The sequence below is a fragment of the Chlorocebus sabaeus genome, chromosome 12 (assembly GCF_047675955.1).
Source record: "Chlorocebus sabaeus isolate Y175 chromosome 12, mChlSab1.0.hap1, whole genome shotgun sequence".
Taxonomy (NCBI): Eukaryota; Metazoa; Chordata; class Mammalia; order Primates; family Cercopithecidae; genus Chlorocebus; species Chlorocebus sabaeus.
In genome coordinates, this window is record NC_132915.1 from 43,522,413 (window position 1) to 43,539,922 (window position 17,510).

General features: G+C 35.5%; 1 protein-coding gene across 13 annotated transcripts in view; it reads right to left on the reverse strand.

Annotated features, from left to right (window-relative positions):
* The window catches only part of NFIB (nuclear factor I B), a 232,447-nt gene that overhangs the window by 79,264 nt on the left and 135,673 nt on the right, over window positions 1–17,510 (reverse strand). For all 13 annotated transcript variants that reach the window (XM_073021603.1, XM_073021605.1, XM_073021599.1 and 10 more), the window contains one exon: window positions 16,643–16,696. In XM_073021603.1, coding sequence (XP_072877704.1) covers window positions 16,643–16,696 — 54 coding nt within the window. The remainder of the gene's footprint in view (window positions 1–16,642; window positions 16,697–17,510) is intronic.

The following is a 17,510-nucleotide window of genomic DNA, read 5'->3' on the forward strand; positions in this document are numbered from 1 at the left end:
TTCAATTTTTCAGATTTCTAAATTTATTAGCACCGATATTTTATAGTTTACTAAGTGGGCTATGTTCATTTTTATGACATAATAAAATTAAATGTATGCCCTCTTATCTTTTTAATGGATGTGGAAGGTATGCCTCTCTCCAACGGCATTAAAGCATTCTAGTTAAAAAGGCAGCCCTAGGGCAAGACTATTGCCATTTACTATGTAAACCTAAGGCAAACTGTCTAACTCTTCTACACATCACATTACTCTTCCCTAAAATATAAGTAATAATCATAGTACCGATGAGTAGATACGAAAATTGCATGTTGTTTTCAAATAATAGTATAGCAGACATTTCAAGAGCAGGAAAGGAAAAAGTAGAACAGCCAAATTAGCAAAGAGAAAAGAAAACACAATAAATAAAGCAATCAAGGCAGTAAAAATAATAAAAGAGGATGTAAAAATATATAACAGATATGAAGTAAAATAGAAGGGATAAAATAAAATACATAGATCATTACAATAAATGTATATGGACTGAATTTTCCCATGAAGGGAGTTTGGGTCAACTAAAAAAAACAAAATTCAGCTGTTTTCAAGAAACACACCTAACACAAAATAATAACAAGAACAAAAAGTTGTAAATAAATGGGTAGGCAAAGAGAAATCAGGCAAATTCAAAAAAAAAGGAAGCAGTGTCAATTAGCAACGGTTAAGAGAAAACTTAAGCTGAATTACAATAAAGATAATTATAAGTGGATAAAAGGCACAATAAAGAAGATAAATCATAAACCCCACATGCACCAAAAAATACTATGAAGAAATACATTCTATTAAAATACAAGAAACTTTATAAAAAATAAAGTCACAGTGATAATTTTTACTATTAATGTATCTTTTTAAGAATTGAACATGACTATTAGACAAAGACTAACTTCATATCATTCAAATACAAATTATATTTTACTGATATGTTCATGGAACTTCTAAAAAAATCGATCATGTTCTTGACCAAAGAGGCAACTTTAACAAATCCCTATAAGTACAGACTTTTAAGGCCATACTGTCTCATCTTTGGCAAATGAAAGCAAATAATAAAAAATGACTAAATTATCTCAACTACCTAGAAATTAAGAAAATAAACCATGGACCAAAGAGAAAAATCAAAAGAGAAATTATAAACTATCTAAAAAGCAATTAAAAGAAAAAGAAAGGAACCCACTACTTACCATAAAAGAAAGAACAGAATCACAACACCCCCCAAAAAATTAAAAAGATGAAATTAAACATAAAAGCTGAAATTAACAGAATAGAAAAAAGAAATATTTAAAATAATAAACAAAACAAATGATTCTCTAAAACGACCAGCAAGACAGAAAAACCATTGGCATGCCTGATTAAGGGAAAAAGAGAAAGTAAAAATATGCAAGTACAGTCATGAATGGCTTAATGACAGGGACACACTCGGAGAAATGTGTCAATAGGCAATTTCACAGTTGCATGAACATCACAAAGTGTACTTACACCAACCTAGATGGTATAACCTACTACACACCTAGGCTGTATGTATGGAATTGCCGATAGCTCCTAGGCTACAAACCTATACAGCATACTACTGTACTGACACTGTAGGCAATTGTACGACAATGGTAAGTATGTGTGTATCTAAACATATCTGAACGCAGCAAAGGTACCACAAAAATATAATCTTATGGGACCACTGTCATATGTAATCTGTCTTCAACTGACCTATCATGATGGGGTGCATGACTATACAAATATAAAAAGAAGACATAACCATAGAAATCAAATACATTAAAAGAATTATGAGAGAATAACACATACAACTTATTGACCACACTTTGAAAACTTAAGTGGGCAATTATTAGTAAAATAAAAGTAACCAAAATTGAGCAGAGAAATGGAAAACCTGAGCGGACCGATTACCCTAGTGAAGTGGTTGCCAAATTTGCTCAACATTGGAACCATCTGGGATTCTTGAAAGCAGTTTATGTTGGGCTTCCAACCCCAGCTATTCTGATTTAATTGATATGGGGTGAGACCTGGACCTGAGAACCCTTTTAAAAGTTCCCCCAAGTGATTTAAATGTGCAGTAAAGTTTGGGAATCACTATGACACCACATTCAGAATGTGGTTCCAGAGCCATTAGCACTGGCATAACTGGAGACCTTATTAGAAGTGAAGAACAGGCTGTACCCCAGACCCTCAGAATCAGAATCCACAGCTAAATAAGATCTGCAGTGATTCCTATGTGTAGTTAAAAATATGACAATCCTAGAACATACTAGAAATATGAGTAAAGAACTACCTTTGAAAACAGCACCAGGTCCAGGTGGGTGCACAACTGGATTTTATGTATCCTTTATCTAGTCTTTAGGTTCCAATGTTATTTACACTCTCCCAGGCCTTCGGAAATAATGACAAGCTTCCTCATGAAGAATGCTTTCTTATCAGCCTCTATGAGGCCAGTAAAACTTGAATACCTAAATTTGTAGCCTCCCTCATCGAAACAAAACGATGAACCAACCCACGAAAGATCAAGCACACAAGTAAATGTGACTTCCAGATGCCTAAATAAAATACCAAATTGAATATAGCAATATTATCAAAAGAACAATACACTATTATCATTGGGGTTTATTCCATGAATCAGTGCAGCTCACTATGAGAAAAGCTATCATTACGATAGAGAAAAAAGTCATATGATCATATCAAGATGCTGAAAATGTACTTGACACCAAGAGGCTGGTTTACCTAATAATAAATCTAAGCACAAACAGAGACAAAGCAAACAATACAGACTCTTCAGCAAAATTTAGAACAATAAATTGTTCCAAAAGGGGAACACTAGTCTGCCATTCCTATTTTCCCAATCTCTCCAGGCTCATCCTCTTTGCAGCCCTTAAAAATGTTATCTGGAAATAAACTAGTCACAAAAAGACAAGTACTGTATAATTCCCCTTACATGAGATATCTAGGGTAGTCAAACTCATAGAAACAAAGTCACATGGTGATTGCCAGAGGCCGGGGAAAGTAGGGAATGGAGAGCTGTTATTTAACAGGTATTGAGTTTCAGTTTTGCAAGATGAAAAGTTTCTGGAGATTGGTTGCACAACAACGTGAATATATTTCACAGTACTGTATTATACACTTAAAAATGGTTAAGATGACAGATTTTATGTTATGTGTATTTCACTAAAATTTAAAAATGTAGTCTAAAATTTTGGACCCAGATTGTTACCATATTCTTGTTTACATATATTCAAGAACAACCTTTTACATTGACATTTATGTCTATCATCTTATTTATAACAATTACTTGGTCATAATTCTCATCTTAATTGTTACTATTCTCATGATTAGTCTATATATCTGTATTTTTATTTATATATCTATGGTTATACTTTCCTATTCTTAATTTTTTTATTGAATCATCACATTGCCAGTCTTGAGTTTTCGAGTAAAATTTTTACAAATAAAATGAGGAACTCTATTTTTCCATACCATGAGTAATAAAGAATATATTTCCATTGCCTTCGACTGAAGGTGAAGCTCTTTGAATGAAAAAAAAAATGTTTTTTTCATCACAATTTCAAGTATTCTCCACTGTCTCCTGGTATTTAATGTCGATAAAAGGAAATATAGAAGAAGTACTTGTTTTTCATCCAGGGTGAAGAAAATTTCAAAATTTCAAATTTTTCTTCATCCATGAAATGTACAAATTTCAACATGATATATTTAGATACAAGCCTCTCATTATGTGGCTGGAATAGCATTAGTCATTTTGATCTGCACAGATAATTTTAGCTCATCAAATTTTTCTCCATTCGTCTTTGATCCTACATTCTCCGATTTCTCCACAATGAACACCTAAATAAACCTCGAGTTTTCTATTCTCCCATCATCAACGCTTCTCTCATCATCTTAACCTCTGTGTTTCCTCTGCTTCTGGAGCGTGTCTTGGGGTTGTCCTCTATATCAATGCTTCTTTCCACAGAATCAGTGCTGTTTCTTACTCCTCCGATGCAATTTTAACGCTATGAAAGCAATTTAGTTTCTCTTGATATTCTTCCTTATCTCACATAATACCATATTTATTGAAGCTATTCTTTTGTAGGTTCACTTTTCATATAAGTCTTCTGAGTAATCAAATTGTTTTCTCTGGAATTTTTTTCTAGTTTTTTATTTTCAAAGATATGTCCTTGCAGATCTTGATCATATCCCATTTCCCTTGTTCCTCCATATTTTCTCACCAAGGGCATATTGTTGTGTGTGTGTGGTTTTTCCCCCTTTTTTAACATACTCGGTAATGTAAACTAATTGGAAGTGACAGAAAACAGATCAATAAGTCATCTGAAGATGAGCGTAAAGGAAAGAATGAATTTCAAAGCAGTCAGAGGAAGCCTTTGAGATGAGTGGAAACATCATCATCCTTGAGTGTGGTGCTGATTTCATGAGTATATGCACATGTCAAAACTGGCTGGGTGGGGTGGCTCATGCCTGTAATCCCAGCACTCTACAAGGCCGAGGCAGGTGGATCACTTGAGTCTAGGAGTTTGAGACCAGCCTGGGCAACATGGTGAAACCCTGTGTCTACTAAAAATACACAGCATGGTAGTATGCGCCTGTAGTGCCAGCTGCTCAGGAGGCTGAGGCACAAGAATTGCTTAAACCCGGGAAGCAGGGGTTGCAGTGAGCCAAGATCACACCACTGCACTCCAGACTGGGCAACAGAGTGAGATGCTGTCTCAACAAAACAAATCAAACAAACACATATGTCAAAACTCATCTAACTGTACACTATATATATGCAATTTATTGTATGCTATTATACCTCAATAAAGTTAGCAAGTGACCTATAAAGAGTGGTTCCCAAATTTTCAGAAAGTGCTATTTCTACAGCACAAAAAGAATCACAAGCGAATCAGAAACATTCAGTGTAATCAGGAATATTTTTGAAGGTATGAATTACAACAATCAGGTATTTTTTTTGCAGCTCCTAAAAAGTTATCTTACCAGGTTCCTCATTCATGGTCAAGTGAACTCTATCTACATTATAGTATATTCCCTAGTAAACAAAAGCACAAAGGCAGCAACCAGGACTTCTCTATAGTTTATCAAACTGGGAGAAGAGAAACTGTATCCACCTGAGACTACTATTCTGAATCAGCAATTATATTGGAGTGCTACAATTCTCAGTCAGATACCTCTCTATAAAATTCATCATCAGTATGCTACATAAGATGAGTTCAGAAAAATCTTACAAATAATCATGTCTAGGATGTGGTCTACCTACAGGGCATAAAAGGATCACTGTAAGTATCTCCGCAGAAGTACCTGCTTTTTCTAGGCCTAGGTCAGGTTCTGAGTATGGGAATGATCCCACACACTGCAAGAACAGGTTATTTATTTAGTCTATTACTGGTCTAAGCCTCTGCTTCATAAATCTTGGACACTGTCTACAGCTAGGCATTGCCTTGGATGATAGGTATACAAAAAAGAAGAATGCAATACTCACCCAAAGGGGCTCAGAATTCATTAAGGGGAGTAGATATGAAAATAGAGATAAAACACTGCACTAAATGCTACTACTGTAAAACAGCACAGCACAGAGGCTCTGAAGAAGTCTCACTGAGGAGGTGACAAGGGAGTACGAGCATTCCAGGCAGAGAAACAACATGAGCAAAGACACAAAGAAGAAGCACATGGCTAACGCTAAAAGCATGGTCCATGTGTGCAATGGACAAATCATGAAGGGTTATATTGTATGTCATGCTAACAAGCTAGGCTTAGCCTAGAGTGGAGACCTTGGAAGCATATAAGGAGGTAAATGAAATAATCAGATTTGCACATAACCACAGACCTGCAATGGATATATCAGAGGGATTAAGAAATGAGGCAATATATCAGCTACAGAGATTAAGAAATGATTTAAATGATGTATGTGAGCTAAAGAGGCAGAGTGTAAATGTTTTTAAAGAGTTACTAAGATTCAGCATCAATTATCTTCTTTATAAAACATTTTGCCCCTCTCATCAGCGGCCTGAGCCTCTGTATTCATTCCTTTGTTCCTTCTACATTCTTTCTCCCAAAAGCTCACAGGTACTCCCTTCTTCACCTGTCAACATTATATAAGGTAACATTATTCATGTGGGCTATTTTTGGGTATCAATTTGGACATGGTAAGCATAAAATGGCAGAATACTTTATCACGTCCCAACAGAAATGCTCATCTTCTAGTTCTACCTTACTTATTTAGAAAACACTGCTCTGCTTAGAAAGTACTTCAATTCAGAAAATGACAGCAGTCCAAAGTACCAAATTTTAAAATGAAAAATCCATTGCATTGAAAACATTGCTGCAAAGTACACAATGGAGCCAGCATCTTACCATTCATCATGTCACTGTTCGTTTCATGACATTAACAAGTGGAAGTGATGACTTTAATGATAAGATCAAATCTGAAAGTCAAGTGGTTTTCCTGTCTTCTTCCTGCTGAATACTGCAGGAACATAGATACATGCAAGGTATACAGCACTGGGCAAGGGGAAGATATGTCTAGTGGAATCAGGAATTAAAATATCACAGCAAAAACAAGAGTTTGGCCCTAGTTTTATTATATAAAATAAAATGAAAGAGGGTAAGGTCCCTAGAGAGCAGAATGTAAGTCAAAAGACCCCAAAAAGATTTGTAACAACTTTGAAAACCAAAACCTGACCGTTCTTTCTTAAATTCTTCTTTGATCAATGACATTATCAAGCAAAAGCTAAGAGTCAGGTAGGTGTGGTGGTTCACGCCTGTAATCCCAGCACTTGAGGAGGCCGGAGCAGACAGATGACATAAGGTCAGTAGTTCAAGACCAGCCTGGCCAACATGGCGAAACCCCATCTCTCCTAAAACTACAAAAATTAGCCGGACATGGCCCATGCCTGTAGTCCCAGCTACTCAGGAGGCTAAGGCAGGAGAACTGCTTGAACCTGGGAGGCAAAAGTTGCAGTGAACTGAGATCATGCCACTGCACTCTGGCCTGGGCGACAGAACAAGACTCTGTCTCAAACAAACAAACAAACAAACAACAGTCAAATTAACATACAAAAGTACTTGTTTAAATTATTTGTAACTGAGATACGCTTTCAAAGTCACACAGAAGGAAAGAAAAATTGAGATTTCAGTAGGAGATTTGCCTAAGATCTTTAAATCACACCCTTTAATCCTATAAGGTAGAAAAAGATTAAAACTCAGGTAGTTAGATACATATCTACTTAATATTTTATTATGTTCGCAATATATTACTAAAGAATTGCATGCTCTTTTTAAACATTATGCTTAAATATGCAAGTGGGAGTTGCCTTAGAGCCTGGACAGTTTAGTCCAGCAAGCTTAACTTCTGCAAAGTTCAGTGATTTTAACAAGCCTAGAGCAAGTCCACTATATTTGTGATATAAAACAATCCCGGCTTTCCATCTGTGAGGCAGAAAATGCTTTGCATTATTAAATTGTAGCTGTATGTGACAAAAGCAGATCTTGTAAATATGGAGAGGGAAAGAATTTAAATTGAGAGGAAACTTTAGATGCAGGAGGTCACTGTAAAAGGAACATGAGGCCAGGCATGGTTGGCTCATGCCTATAATTCCAACACTTTGGGAGGCTGAGGTGGGAGGATCACTTCAGCCCAGGAGCTGGAGACCAATCTAGGCAACATAGCAAGGCTCTGTCTCTACAAAAAATTTAAAAATCAGCTGGGCATGGTGACACATGCCTGTTGTCCCAGCTACTTGAGAGGTTTGAGGTGGGAAGACTGTCTGAACCCAGGATGCAGGCTGCAATGAGCCGTGACCATGCCACTGCACTCCAGCCTGGGCAACAGGGCGAGACTTCATCAGGGCGGGGGGAAGAGGGGAGTTACATGAGATACTTGGGTAAAAGCAATCACTAAAATACTGCCGAGAGCAGCAGATACAGTCACAATCTCACCTAGAGGAATTTATGACTGAGATCTCTTTTCACATGAGGATTCTGACCCTCCCTTAAGGTGAACCTAGACATTCAACTAAGAAAAATACAGGTTATAGCAATAGCCTTTAAAATTTAGCAAATTACAACCTATTTATGTGCAAGCCCTCTTGGAAGTTTTCTGGAACTAGGCGAAGTATTAATTAAGTGCCTACATCAATATATTAAAATTTTACTTGGATTCTATGTTACCTTATGACACCATTTCAGATAACACAAGACCTTAAAATATCGTTGTAAAGTTAAGGAAAATTTGAACTAAGTGTATCCCATGAACGAGTCCTTTCTCTGACAGCAATGTGAAAGGAGAGCACTGTGTTGAAATTAACTCTTCTCCCATTCTTTCTTTCTCTGACCTGTATATTAAAACAATTCATGAAATACAAATCTGACTTGCTGAAAAACCCCTGATGACTCACTACTTAAGAACCTATATTCTATATCATGGCTTTAAATGGTGCTCAACATCAGACACTAAGTTCCCTTCCTTTCCCCTTCTTCCATGTGAAATGCTCTTTCCTCTGCTAGGACTATATCCACCCTACAGCCTCTTGTTTGTCTTTTATATCCAAACTGTTCCACGCATCTTATCATATTCCCTGGGCAGGGGTAGATATCTCTGACTCCACTATGATTGCTCCTTTAAATATAAACCTGTGTGCACATATCTCTTGCCCAGTAGGCAGTCACATTTTTTAAAGGTTTGTCTTCAATTTCAGGCAAGAAATAGTATTCAGAGGTCAAATAAGGGTAATGGTAACTGAGAGGTGAAAGTAAATTCAAGAGACCTTTCTAAGCAGAATACGAATGAATATTTGGAGGATAAGGAAGAAAAGGGGTTCCTGGGAAAGAAATCAGGAGCAACTCTAACCAAGGGTGTCTGGATAGGATTCTGGTGACTCCAGGATATCTTAAAAAGGGAAAAAGCAAAAACAAAGAAAAAAAACCCAAGTCTGGTTAAAGAAAATAAATTTAATTTTGGAAATGTTACATTTGAGTTAACCATGAGACATCTAGGGAAACATGTCCAAAAAGTAGTTGGACACTTAGGTCTAAACCATTAGGAGAGAAAGCTATTTCAAAGGCATACGTCTAGGAGAAAAAGTAAATATATTTTAAAAATTGCAAGGTACTGAAAACACAGAGAATTAAAGACAAACATCTGATTAAGAAGACAGAAGAAATCACCATACGCAATTTTTTAAAATAGGAAGGTTCCTGGATTACCAGGAAAGGTCCTGTTTTCAGAAGCATGGGCAAAGTTTTAAACAGAGCCTGGCCAACTAAATCAAATAAATACTCAGGAACATGGAAGCAAGAACAGAACGGAAAGAAACCACTGGTCAAGGATTGAATGAGAATCATTTCAGTGGGGAGAAAAGCTCAGGAGAAATCAAGATGGAATTTCAGGGGAAATCAAGATGAGATTTTGACATCCTTCATGTCATGTTACGAAGAAGAGAGCGATGAGACACTTGGTTGAAGGGGCTTGTCTGAATGAGGAGCAAAAGATATATATGTCTTAAAATAAGAAATAAGTTGGCAGATAGGAATCAGTGAAATAAGAGGCAGAGTAAGAGGGCTAGGAAAAGTAAAGGACAGATATGGAAGTTTCAATAGACACAGAAAGTTGATGGCTTCATAAAGTAGAAACACCATGGAAAGGAAAAGAGGAAAAAAATTTATACAATGTTAATACAAGCTTCTACAAAAAAAATTCTTGGTAGGAAAAAAGTAATCTCTAAAGATACATTTGTACCCTTTCTCATGTCAATACTGAGATTTATGTAACAAAAGTCACTCCACCTTTCCTTTTATGCGAATAGGCTTACAACAACATTTGCTTTCTAAAAATTACAATTCTATTTCATCATGAGACTTGAAAGCATCTGTTTCTTTTGCCTTCTTTATAAAATCTCTAACATTCTATTCTTATGCATCTTCTGTAACTTGGGTATGTCATCTTAAGCCTTTAGAGAAGAGCGGTATAAAAATTCAACACTTTTTTTTGTTTGTTTGTTTTTGAGACAGAGTGTCACTCTGTCACCCAAGCTGGAGTGCAATGGTATGGTCTCGGCCCACTGCAACCTCTGCCTCCTGGGTTCAAGCGATTCTCCTGCCTCAGCCTCCCAAGAAGCTGGGACAACAGGCAAGTGCCACCATACTTGGCTAATTTTTGTATTTTTAGTAGAGACGGGGTTTCACTATGTTGGCCAGGCTGGTCTCAAACTCCTGACCTTGTGATCTGCCTGCCTCAGGCTCCCAAAGTGCTGGGATTACAATTCAACACATTTCTATTTGGTTCCACATCAAATGATACTTTCTGCAGGAAGCCTTCTTGATCAAACTCGCTGGAAGAGAAAGTAGAATGAAGAAACCCCTCACTTTTATCAAGCACCTGCTATCTGTCCGGTGTGCTTCCCTATCTGATCCTCACAACTGGCATGAACACAATTGACTGCACAGAGCAGTTGGCTGACTTGCTCACTCTCCTGATGACCCTTACAATCATTCAAGGGAAAATTTTAATTCCAAAGTTCATGCTCTTTTCACTCCACCATGCCACCTACAAGGGCAGGAAACAGTGTTTCACAACTTTGAACTCCTACAACACCTGCATTGTAATACTAATATTTAGTCTTTATCTTAAATATAAATACATATGCAATATATATTTCATATATTATAATTATGTATATATTATTTTGTATATTTTATGAACAAAAACATTTGGGAAAAGCAAGGTTCATGTGTAACTCACATTTTTATCTTCTCCAGTATCTAGCCGAATGTGATGCATACAATAGATGCTCAATAAATATCTGTTGGCTGAAAAATCTACCTATAAACAGCTCTTTCTGAATTGTTCATGGTTCTTGGTGTAAAATGGTGTGTATTTTACACAGGGTAAATGGCTGTCTCTGCTTCTAATGTTGAGCTGACTCAAATGTAGTATTTAATTGTTAACTCAGCAATCATTAGGCAATGAATGTTATTTGTTATCTCATAGAGTAGGTGACTGGGGAGACATGGAAAAATCTCCTTCTCTCAGGACCTTAAAAGATATTCCTAAATTGGCCCCCTTTTTTTCTCTTTCACATTAAGTATTACAAATAATCAGGCTAGAAGCACTGTGGTGGCTGGGCATGGTGCCAACTGCTATGTAGATCAACCTTTCAAGAGTGGGTTGTATACAAGTTCCCATAATGTACCCTGTAAAATTATGTAGCTGAGGGCTATGCGTTCTTCTGGCTTTTTAAGAGTGATTTGTGAAAGAAACACTTTCCTCATCCTCTCTTCCTTTTCTGAACCCTATTCTAAATTTGAACATTTAAGAACTTTATTGAATGTGATGTCTCCAAACAAGTTAGAGGATAAAGAAGAAAAAAGTTTCTAAAACAGAATTATGTTTAAAAAAAAAAAAAAAAAAAGTCCTTTGATTTTAGCACTGACCCATACAGACCTCATTCTCAAATTACTTAAAGGCTTTACCTACGATGTCAGGTCTTACCTGTCGTTAACTAGTTCTTTCAGCATCTTTCTCCAAATATTTTTATGAATAGAGAGCCTATTTATAGTCGAACGCATACTGTCTAGTGCCAAAGTTTAAAATAACCTTTTAAGTAGCATGAAATAGTGCATTTTTGCTCATTAAAAATATCTTGATCCTAATGGACACAATAAACAAGGACATGAGAAGAAACAGACATGAATTTATTAAGAAGTGAATGAGGCCAGGTATGGCGGCTCACGCCTGTAATCCCAGCACTTTGGGAGGCTGAGGCAGGTGAATCACAAGGTTAGGAGTTCGAGACCAGCCTGCCCAACATGGTAAAACCCCATCTCTACTAAAAATAGAAAAATTAGCCAGGCACGGTGGCAGGCGCCTGTAATCCCAGCTACTCAGGAGGCTGAGGCAGGAGAATTGCTTGAACCCGGGAAGCAGAGGTTGCAGTGAGCCGAGATCGCACCACTACACTCCAGCCTGGGCAACAGAGTGAGACTCCATCTCAAAAACAAAAAAAAAACAAAAAAAAAGTGAATGAAATATGATTTGAAAAAGCCAGAGTAAATTTCTCTTTTCTTTGACTTTGACTTTTAACACCACATTTGAAGATAAAATGTGGTATGAGGTCCTCAATGGCCTATGCAAATTTGTCTCCCTTTATGTACAGATTAAAACGTACTAAATTTGTCCTAAATTCTAAGATTTGAAAAATCAAGCAAATATCGGCTCCAGTGATCTCAACAGATGAACAGATGACAATGAATACTGCAGATTTTGAACTAGTTTTCCTAATAATTACCTGGTTCATTTCTATTAGTTTTATGACAACCCTCTGTTGATTTTGATTTCAGTATCTATAAAATAACATTGAAAAGAGAGCTATCTCAAAATTTTTAGGACTTAAAGAATTTCTTAAGTGCAAGATAAGCACATATCTATCATTAATAGATAATCCTTCTTTGATTTACTCAATTATTTATTTAGTGTCATCCTTGTTCCAGAGAGGATATAAGGTGGTTTACTTGAGGTACACCCGATATATAATCCTACAGGCTCCTAGAGGTGTTGCCACACTACATGCATAAGTCAACACACAAAATAGCACAAGCACCTATAAAACCTACAAACAGGAAAGTAGCATGTTAAGTCCATGTTATTCCAGGTAAGAAAGTTCTGCTTAATGTTACTAGAAGGGCCCCAAAAGTTTATATTATAAAATTTGCAAAAACTGCCCTAGGATTTAACATGTCTTCATCATATTACCAGCCTAGAATCGCCCACAAAACTACAGCCTTCCTGAACTCCAAAAGAAGACATTAGTTTGGAACTGACTTAGAAGCAAAAATATGAATTCTAGATTGCTATGTTTTCCTTGGATTTTACCCATTCTAGCATTAGGCAAGTGATTGAGATTGGGAAATCTTAAAGATCATAGTCCAAAGAATGTAGACACACAAAATAATAAAGCAAATCAAAGCTAATTTCCAAAGATTACAACCCAATCAATCACATATTTCCAAAAAGTAGCAGTGGAGTTTTTAATTATTAAAGGTAAAAAGAAATTCACATCTAAATCCCAGAATTAATGGTTTACCCTCATTTGGTCCACAAGAGTTGTTTGCTATAGCCAAGAGAGGACATTTTTAGTTCTATTGCTCAGGAGGGATTAACTTGTTAAAAGGAAAAAAAAAAGTGAATATAAATACATAACTTCTGACTCTATCATAAACAAGGCAAATGTATATCCCTAGAAAAATGCAGTGCTTAGCGCGTCTCAGCCAAAATTGCAATGCCATGTCCGTAGGTGCTATCTATCTGAGTTATAGAGAACCTTCACTCTGAAAAGATTATGGCGCCCATCCCTGCCATATAACAAAGAATGCAAACAAAATATTAAGTCACAAATAGTTTAAAGAAATGCCATAAAGGCTACTTAAAAGCTCTATAAAATAACAAATGACCAAAAAAAATTTAAATATTTTATAAAATAGTATCAAATATTCCTTCTTCCAAAAATGTGTTGCCTTTGTTGCTTGTGCTTAAATACTAATTCCAATACAGAAACTCAAGGTAAGAACTAAAGGCCTATCTGTAGATGTCCATACTATAGTTTGAAGAGCTTTAGGGTCACCCTTCATAAGTTCTAAGTCAGCAAGGAAGTAGTCTCAAAGTCAGACATTCAAGTCTGATGCTGGAGAAAAACCAAGCCAGAGAAGGTGTTAAGTTTGTGGGTAGGCATATGTATCTGCACTTACAGGATGATTGGATGGGATTCCACCTTCAAGTCAACAGTGGGGAACAGATTTCAAAGAGCCTATACCTCCAAAAGGGCTTGAATTTTTGCCATCTCTTCCCAAGTCGTTGGGGAATAAACACAAGAATAGATGGTAGCAATTTCCATGGGTTGCACATCTCCCAGTGGAAAACTACCAGTGAAAAGAAAGTGTTGGCATTCAAGGTGATCTTTTTCAAAAGCTTAGCTTGTATTTGGTATAACAATTCAAGCAGCAAAGTGATTTGATTGTTTCATTGCTTGTGGTGGTAGACTGAATTTTCTCAAAAATGGATTGTGCCTTCTCAAGATACTGAATCTCAATTTTGGAGATTTCATATATTGGCCAAGGCCAGAATACAGAGATAAAAAGAGCTTCCTAAAGATAAATTATGTCCTAAAACATATTTATAAAACAAGCTTTTAATAGAAAGTATAATTTATGCCAATTGACTACAAAACAAAAAACTTAATAAGTTCTAGTTGTTCACATTAAAAATTATAAAACATTTTATATTCTAGGTTTAATTTATTTCAAAGTATTACAAAACAAACCCATAAGCTCATAAAAAATTCTTTAATAATCTCTATCGTTGAGTCTAAAACAGAATTCCTTAATAAGCCTTATGGTTGAGTTCATAGTATTACAATACACAAAGCATATTAAAATGAATATTTTACATTCTGGATAATCAAATAAAATTCTAATTCTATTCCTTTTAAGTTGGATATTATGTGTATTTTATTACATTCTGGCTCTAAAAAACTAGAATTGATGTATGATTTACATATACACAACTTTCAACTAATCATAAAATGTATTTATCTGTAGCATCCCAGTTTCAGGACAGTCTCAAAAAGGTTTGAGTTCCAAGGAAAATTTAAAAGGGAAAAAAAATTAGAGATGTTCTACCTTGATTGTTTCTGTTTGCCATGTTATATGCAAACAGAGAAATAAAGAGATACTACATTGAATGAAGCAAAAATGAAATTTTAACCAAGCTTCTTGACAAATATTGAAAAATCGAATGATGTTACATAACTATTCAAGGATTATTTATTCAGCTCAAGTAGAGAACGGTTTTAGGTGAGTATAATTCCTTCTGTACATATTCAGAAATGCACTTCAAACAATAACTACTATATTAATTTCAAATCAAGCTTTCATTCAAATGCAGAAAACATATCCGTCGTTTAGTCCAACTTATAATAGCTATCAACTCTTTTTCCACCAAAGGTTCCCCTCTACTCCCACCTCATTCTTTGTAAGATGAGTAAGGAGACTTTTAAAAAATGTTCAGATAAAATTCATTTTGTCTACCATGCAACACAAGGAAAATATCAGTTAATTAAACAGGAAAAAATATTTGTAAAGTGAAAAGATCCTGTAAGTTAACGAAATATTCTGAACTTCAGAAAATTTTTGACAAAATGTATTACATTCTAAACATTCTTTTTGGAAAGATAACTAAAATAATATCAATCCTCCATTCACACCCAACAAAATAAAATAAATTTAACTGGGAATTACATTTTAAATTGTTCATTTTTAATGTTTTGCTCTCAATGTATAGTTATATTTAAATGATTTATGAAGAAAATGACAAATCAACTTAGCATACATTTTTAAACCTGTGTTTAATCAGGAATTTTTATCTTTGAAGTGTATCCTACTTTTGTCAACAATATGATTTTGTACAATACAGAATTAATAAGTATTTGGAAAAAGATAATTTTTCTAAAATAAACAATATAGACAGGACTCAGAAAAATACAGTCTGTTTTGATTTTGCATTTTTACTTGTATATCTACTTGCTGTATCTTTCTAAAATCATGTTAAGACAAAATTGGTCTGATATATTTTCTTGCAATTTTGAGGTTCTTCTGGTATTTCAGCCTCATATTAGCTAAGCACAACTTCCAGGAAGATCAAACGATGGAGGACCTAAAAACTAAGTCTACCTGAGGAAACTTCTCCTATTACTTCGTATGAACTGTTTGGTTTATTTTCAATGAAAAGATAGAGATTGTTTGGGGAGATGAGGGGCATGTGTAGCTGGTTCGGGCTTTTTGTGTTTGGTTTTGTTTTTGTTAGTTTATTCTTAGAGCACTCTTTTACTAAAGTCACCAATATAATTCACATTCTTTTAATAATGAAAAACTCCTTGTGCTAGTTTTATCTCACGAGAAAAAACACGGCTCCTAAATCAAAAGCAAAATGCTGTACGTTCAGAGCTATATGAAGACAGCCAAGTTATAAAAGCCCATTTTCAGATCTGGAACAACTTCTGAAAACAAAGAGGGTATTTGGGATACCTTATGCTACAGAAAAAAAAATTCCTGCTTTCATTATTTCCTGATTCTGGAGATCCAATAAAAACCTTATGGAATAAAATGTCTTGCAAAAATCCTTCAGTGAAAACACAACCAACCACTCCCACCCCCAAACCCCTTTTAAAGTAATGAGAGTTGATAAACTATAATTACAGTATGAAAATGTTTACATTTTCTCATGAGTTTTAAAAGAAAGATTAAAAGATTCATTGGCTTTTCAAACAGCAATTATTTTAGCACCTAAAAGATACACAACTAAAATATATGCATATTTATTTTCAAAGAAACACCAACAAAAATTGAAACATTGGTGATCAGGTAAATACTGACGACGCCAATATAAAAGTATTTGCCAATGCAAAGGGCCTAAGCACAATCACATCTTGTCCCAATCATACCTGCCTGCCAGAACAAAATAGGCAGCTGACCAATTATGGGGTGTTTATCTATACAGTGGTACCTTTGTTCTCCAACAATGTCAGATTGCAAACGTCCTGGAACACATATTTACCTGGAGGATTCTTGGCAGGATCATTGTGGCTTGGACTTCCTGATTGTCCAGAATCTGTAAAGAAATCACAGAAAATGTTTTCTTTTTAATTTGTTTTGAAAGAATTTCACAATCCTCAAGGGACTTGAAAAAAAATGTTTAAGGTATAAAAATGAAGGTGAGTGCTTTAAATAAAATATACTTTCCCAAGCCTTTTGATAGAAACATTTTACTCATCCAACTAGATAAATGCATATACATATTTCTATGTCAAAAGGAAAAGACAAGTATTGGTCTACAGTTTTCCTGGGCTAGAGCAAGGGTTTTTTGAAACAAAAGATCTGGCTACAAAGCCACTGAAGATGGTTTGAAGGTTAGGCAAATACTGAGGCCTGCCAGTAGCAATATGAAATAAAGCAGATATATTCTCTTAAAAATGCAATCTGAGTGTAATTAAACATGCATTTAAAAGACTGAAACTATGTTTTTATTCAATGAGTAAAATACACAGAAATGAGAGTCCGCTTTTCCAGGATTTCACACACAAGTACACATACCCACTCCAATAATCCCCCAACCTACTGGATCCAGGCCCAGATTTGTCTACATCCCATAATAGCAATCGATTTGCAAACACCAAGAAAAGCATAAATTACTAGGTAGAAACCAACATGGCTTTGTGGAGAGCAAATGGTTGGATCAATTTAATTTCCAACCATGACAGATGGATAGACTTTGCAGATAAGGAGGAAGAGATCAATGTCGTATATCTGAATTTCCTACCCCATATTATTTCTCATCGATGCTACAGAAAGAAACGTGGAAGATATACAACCGTTAGGCAACATGCCTTTCTGGACTGATCTGACACTGTTGTGTTTTGCTCACT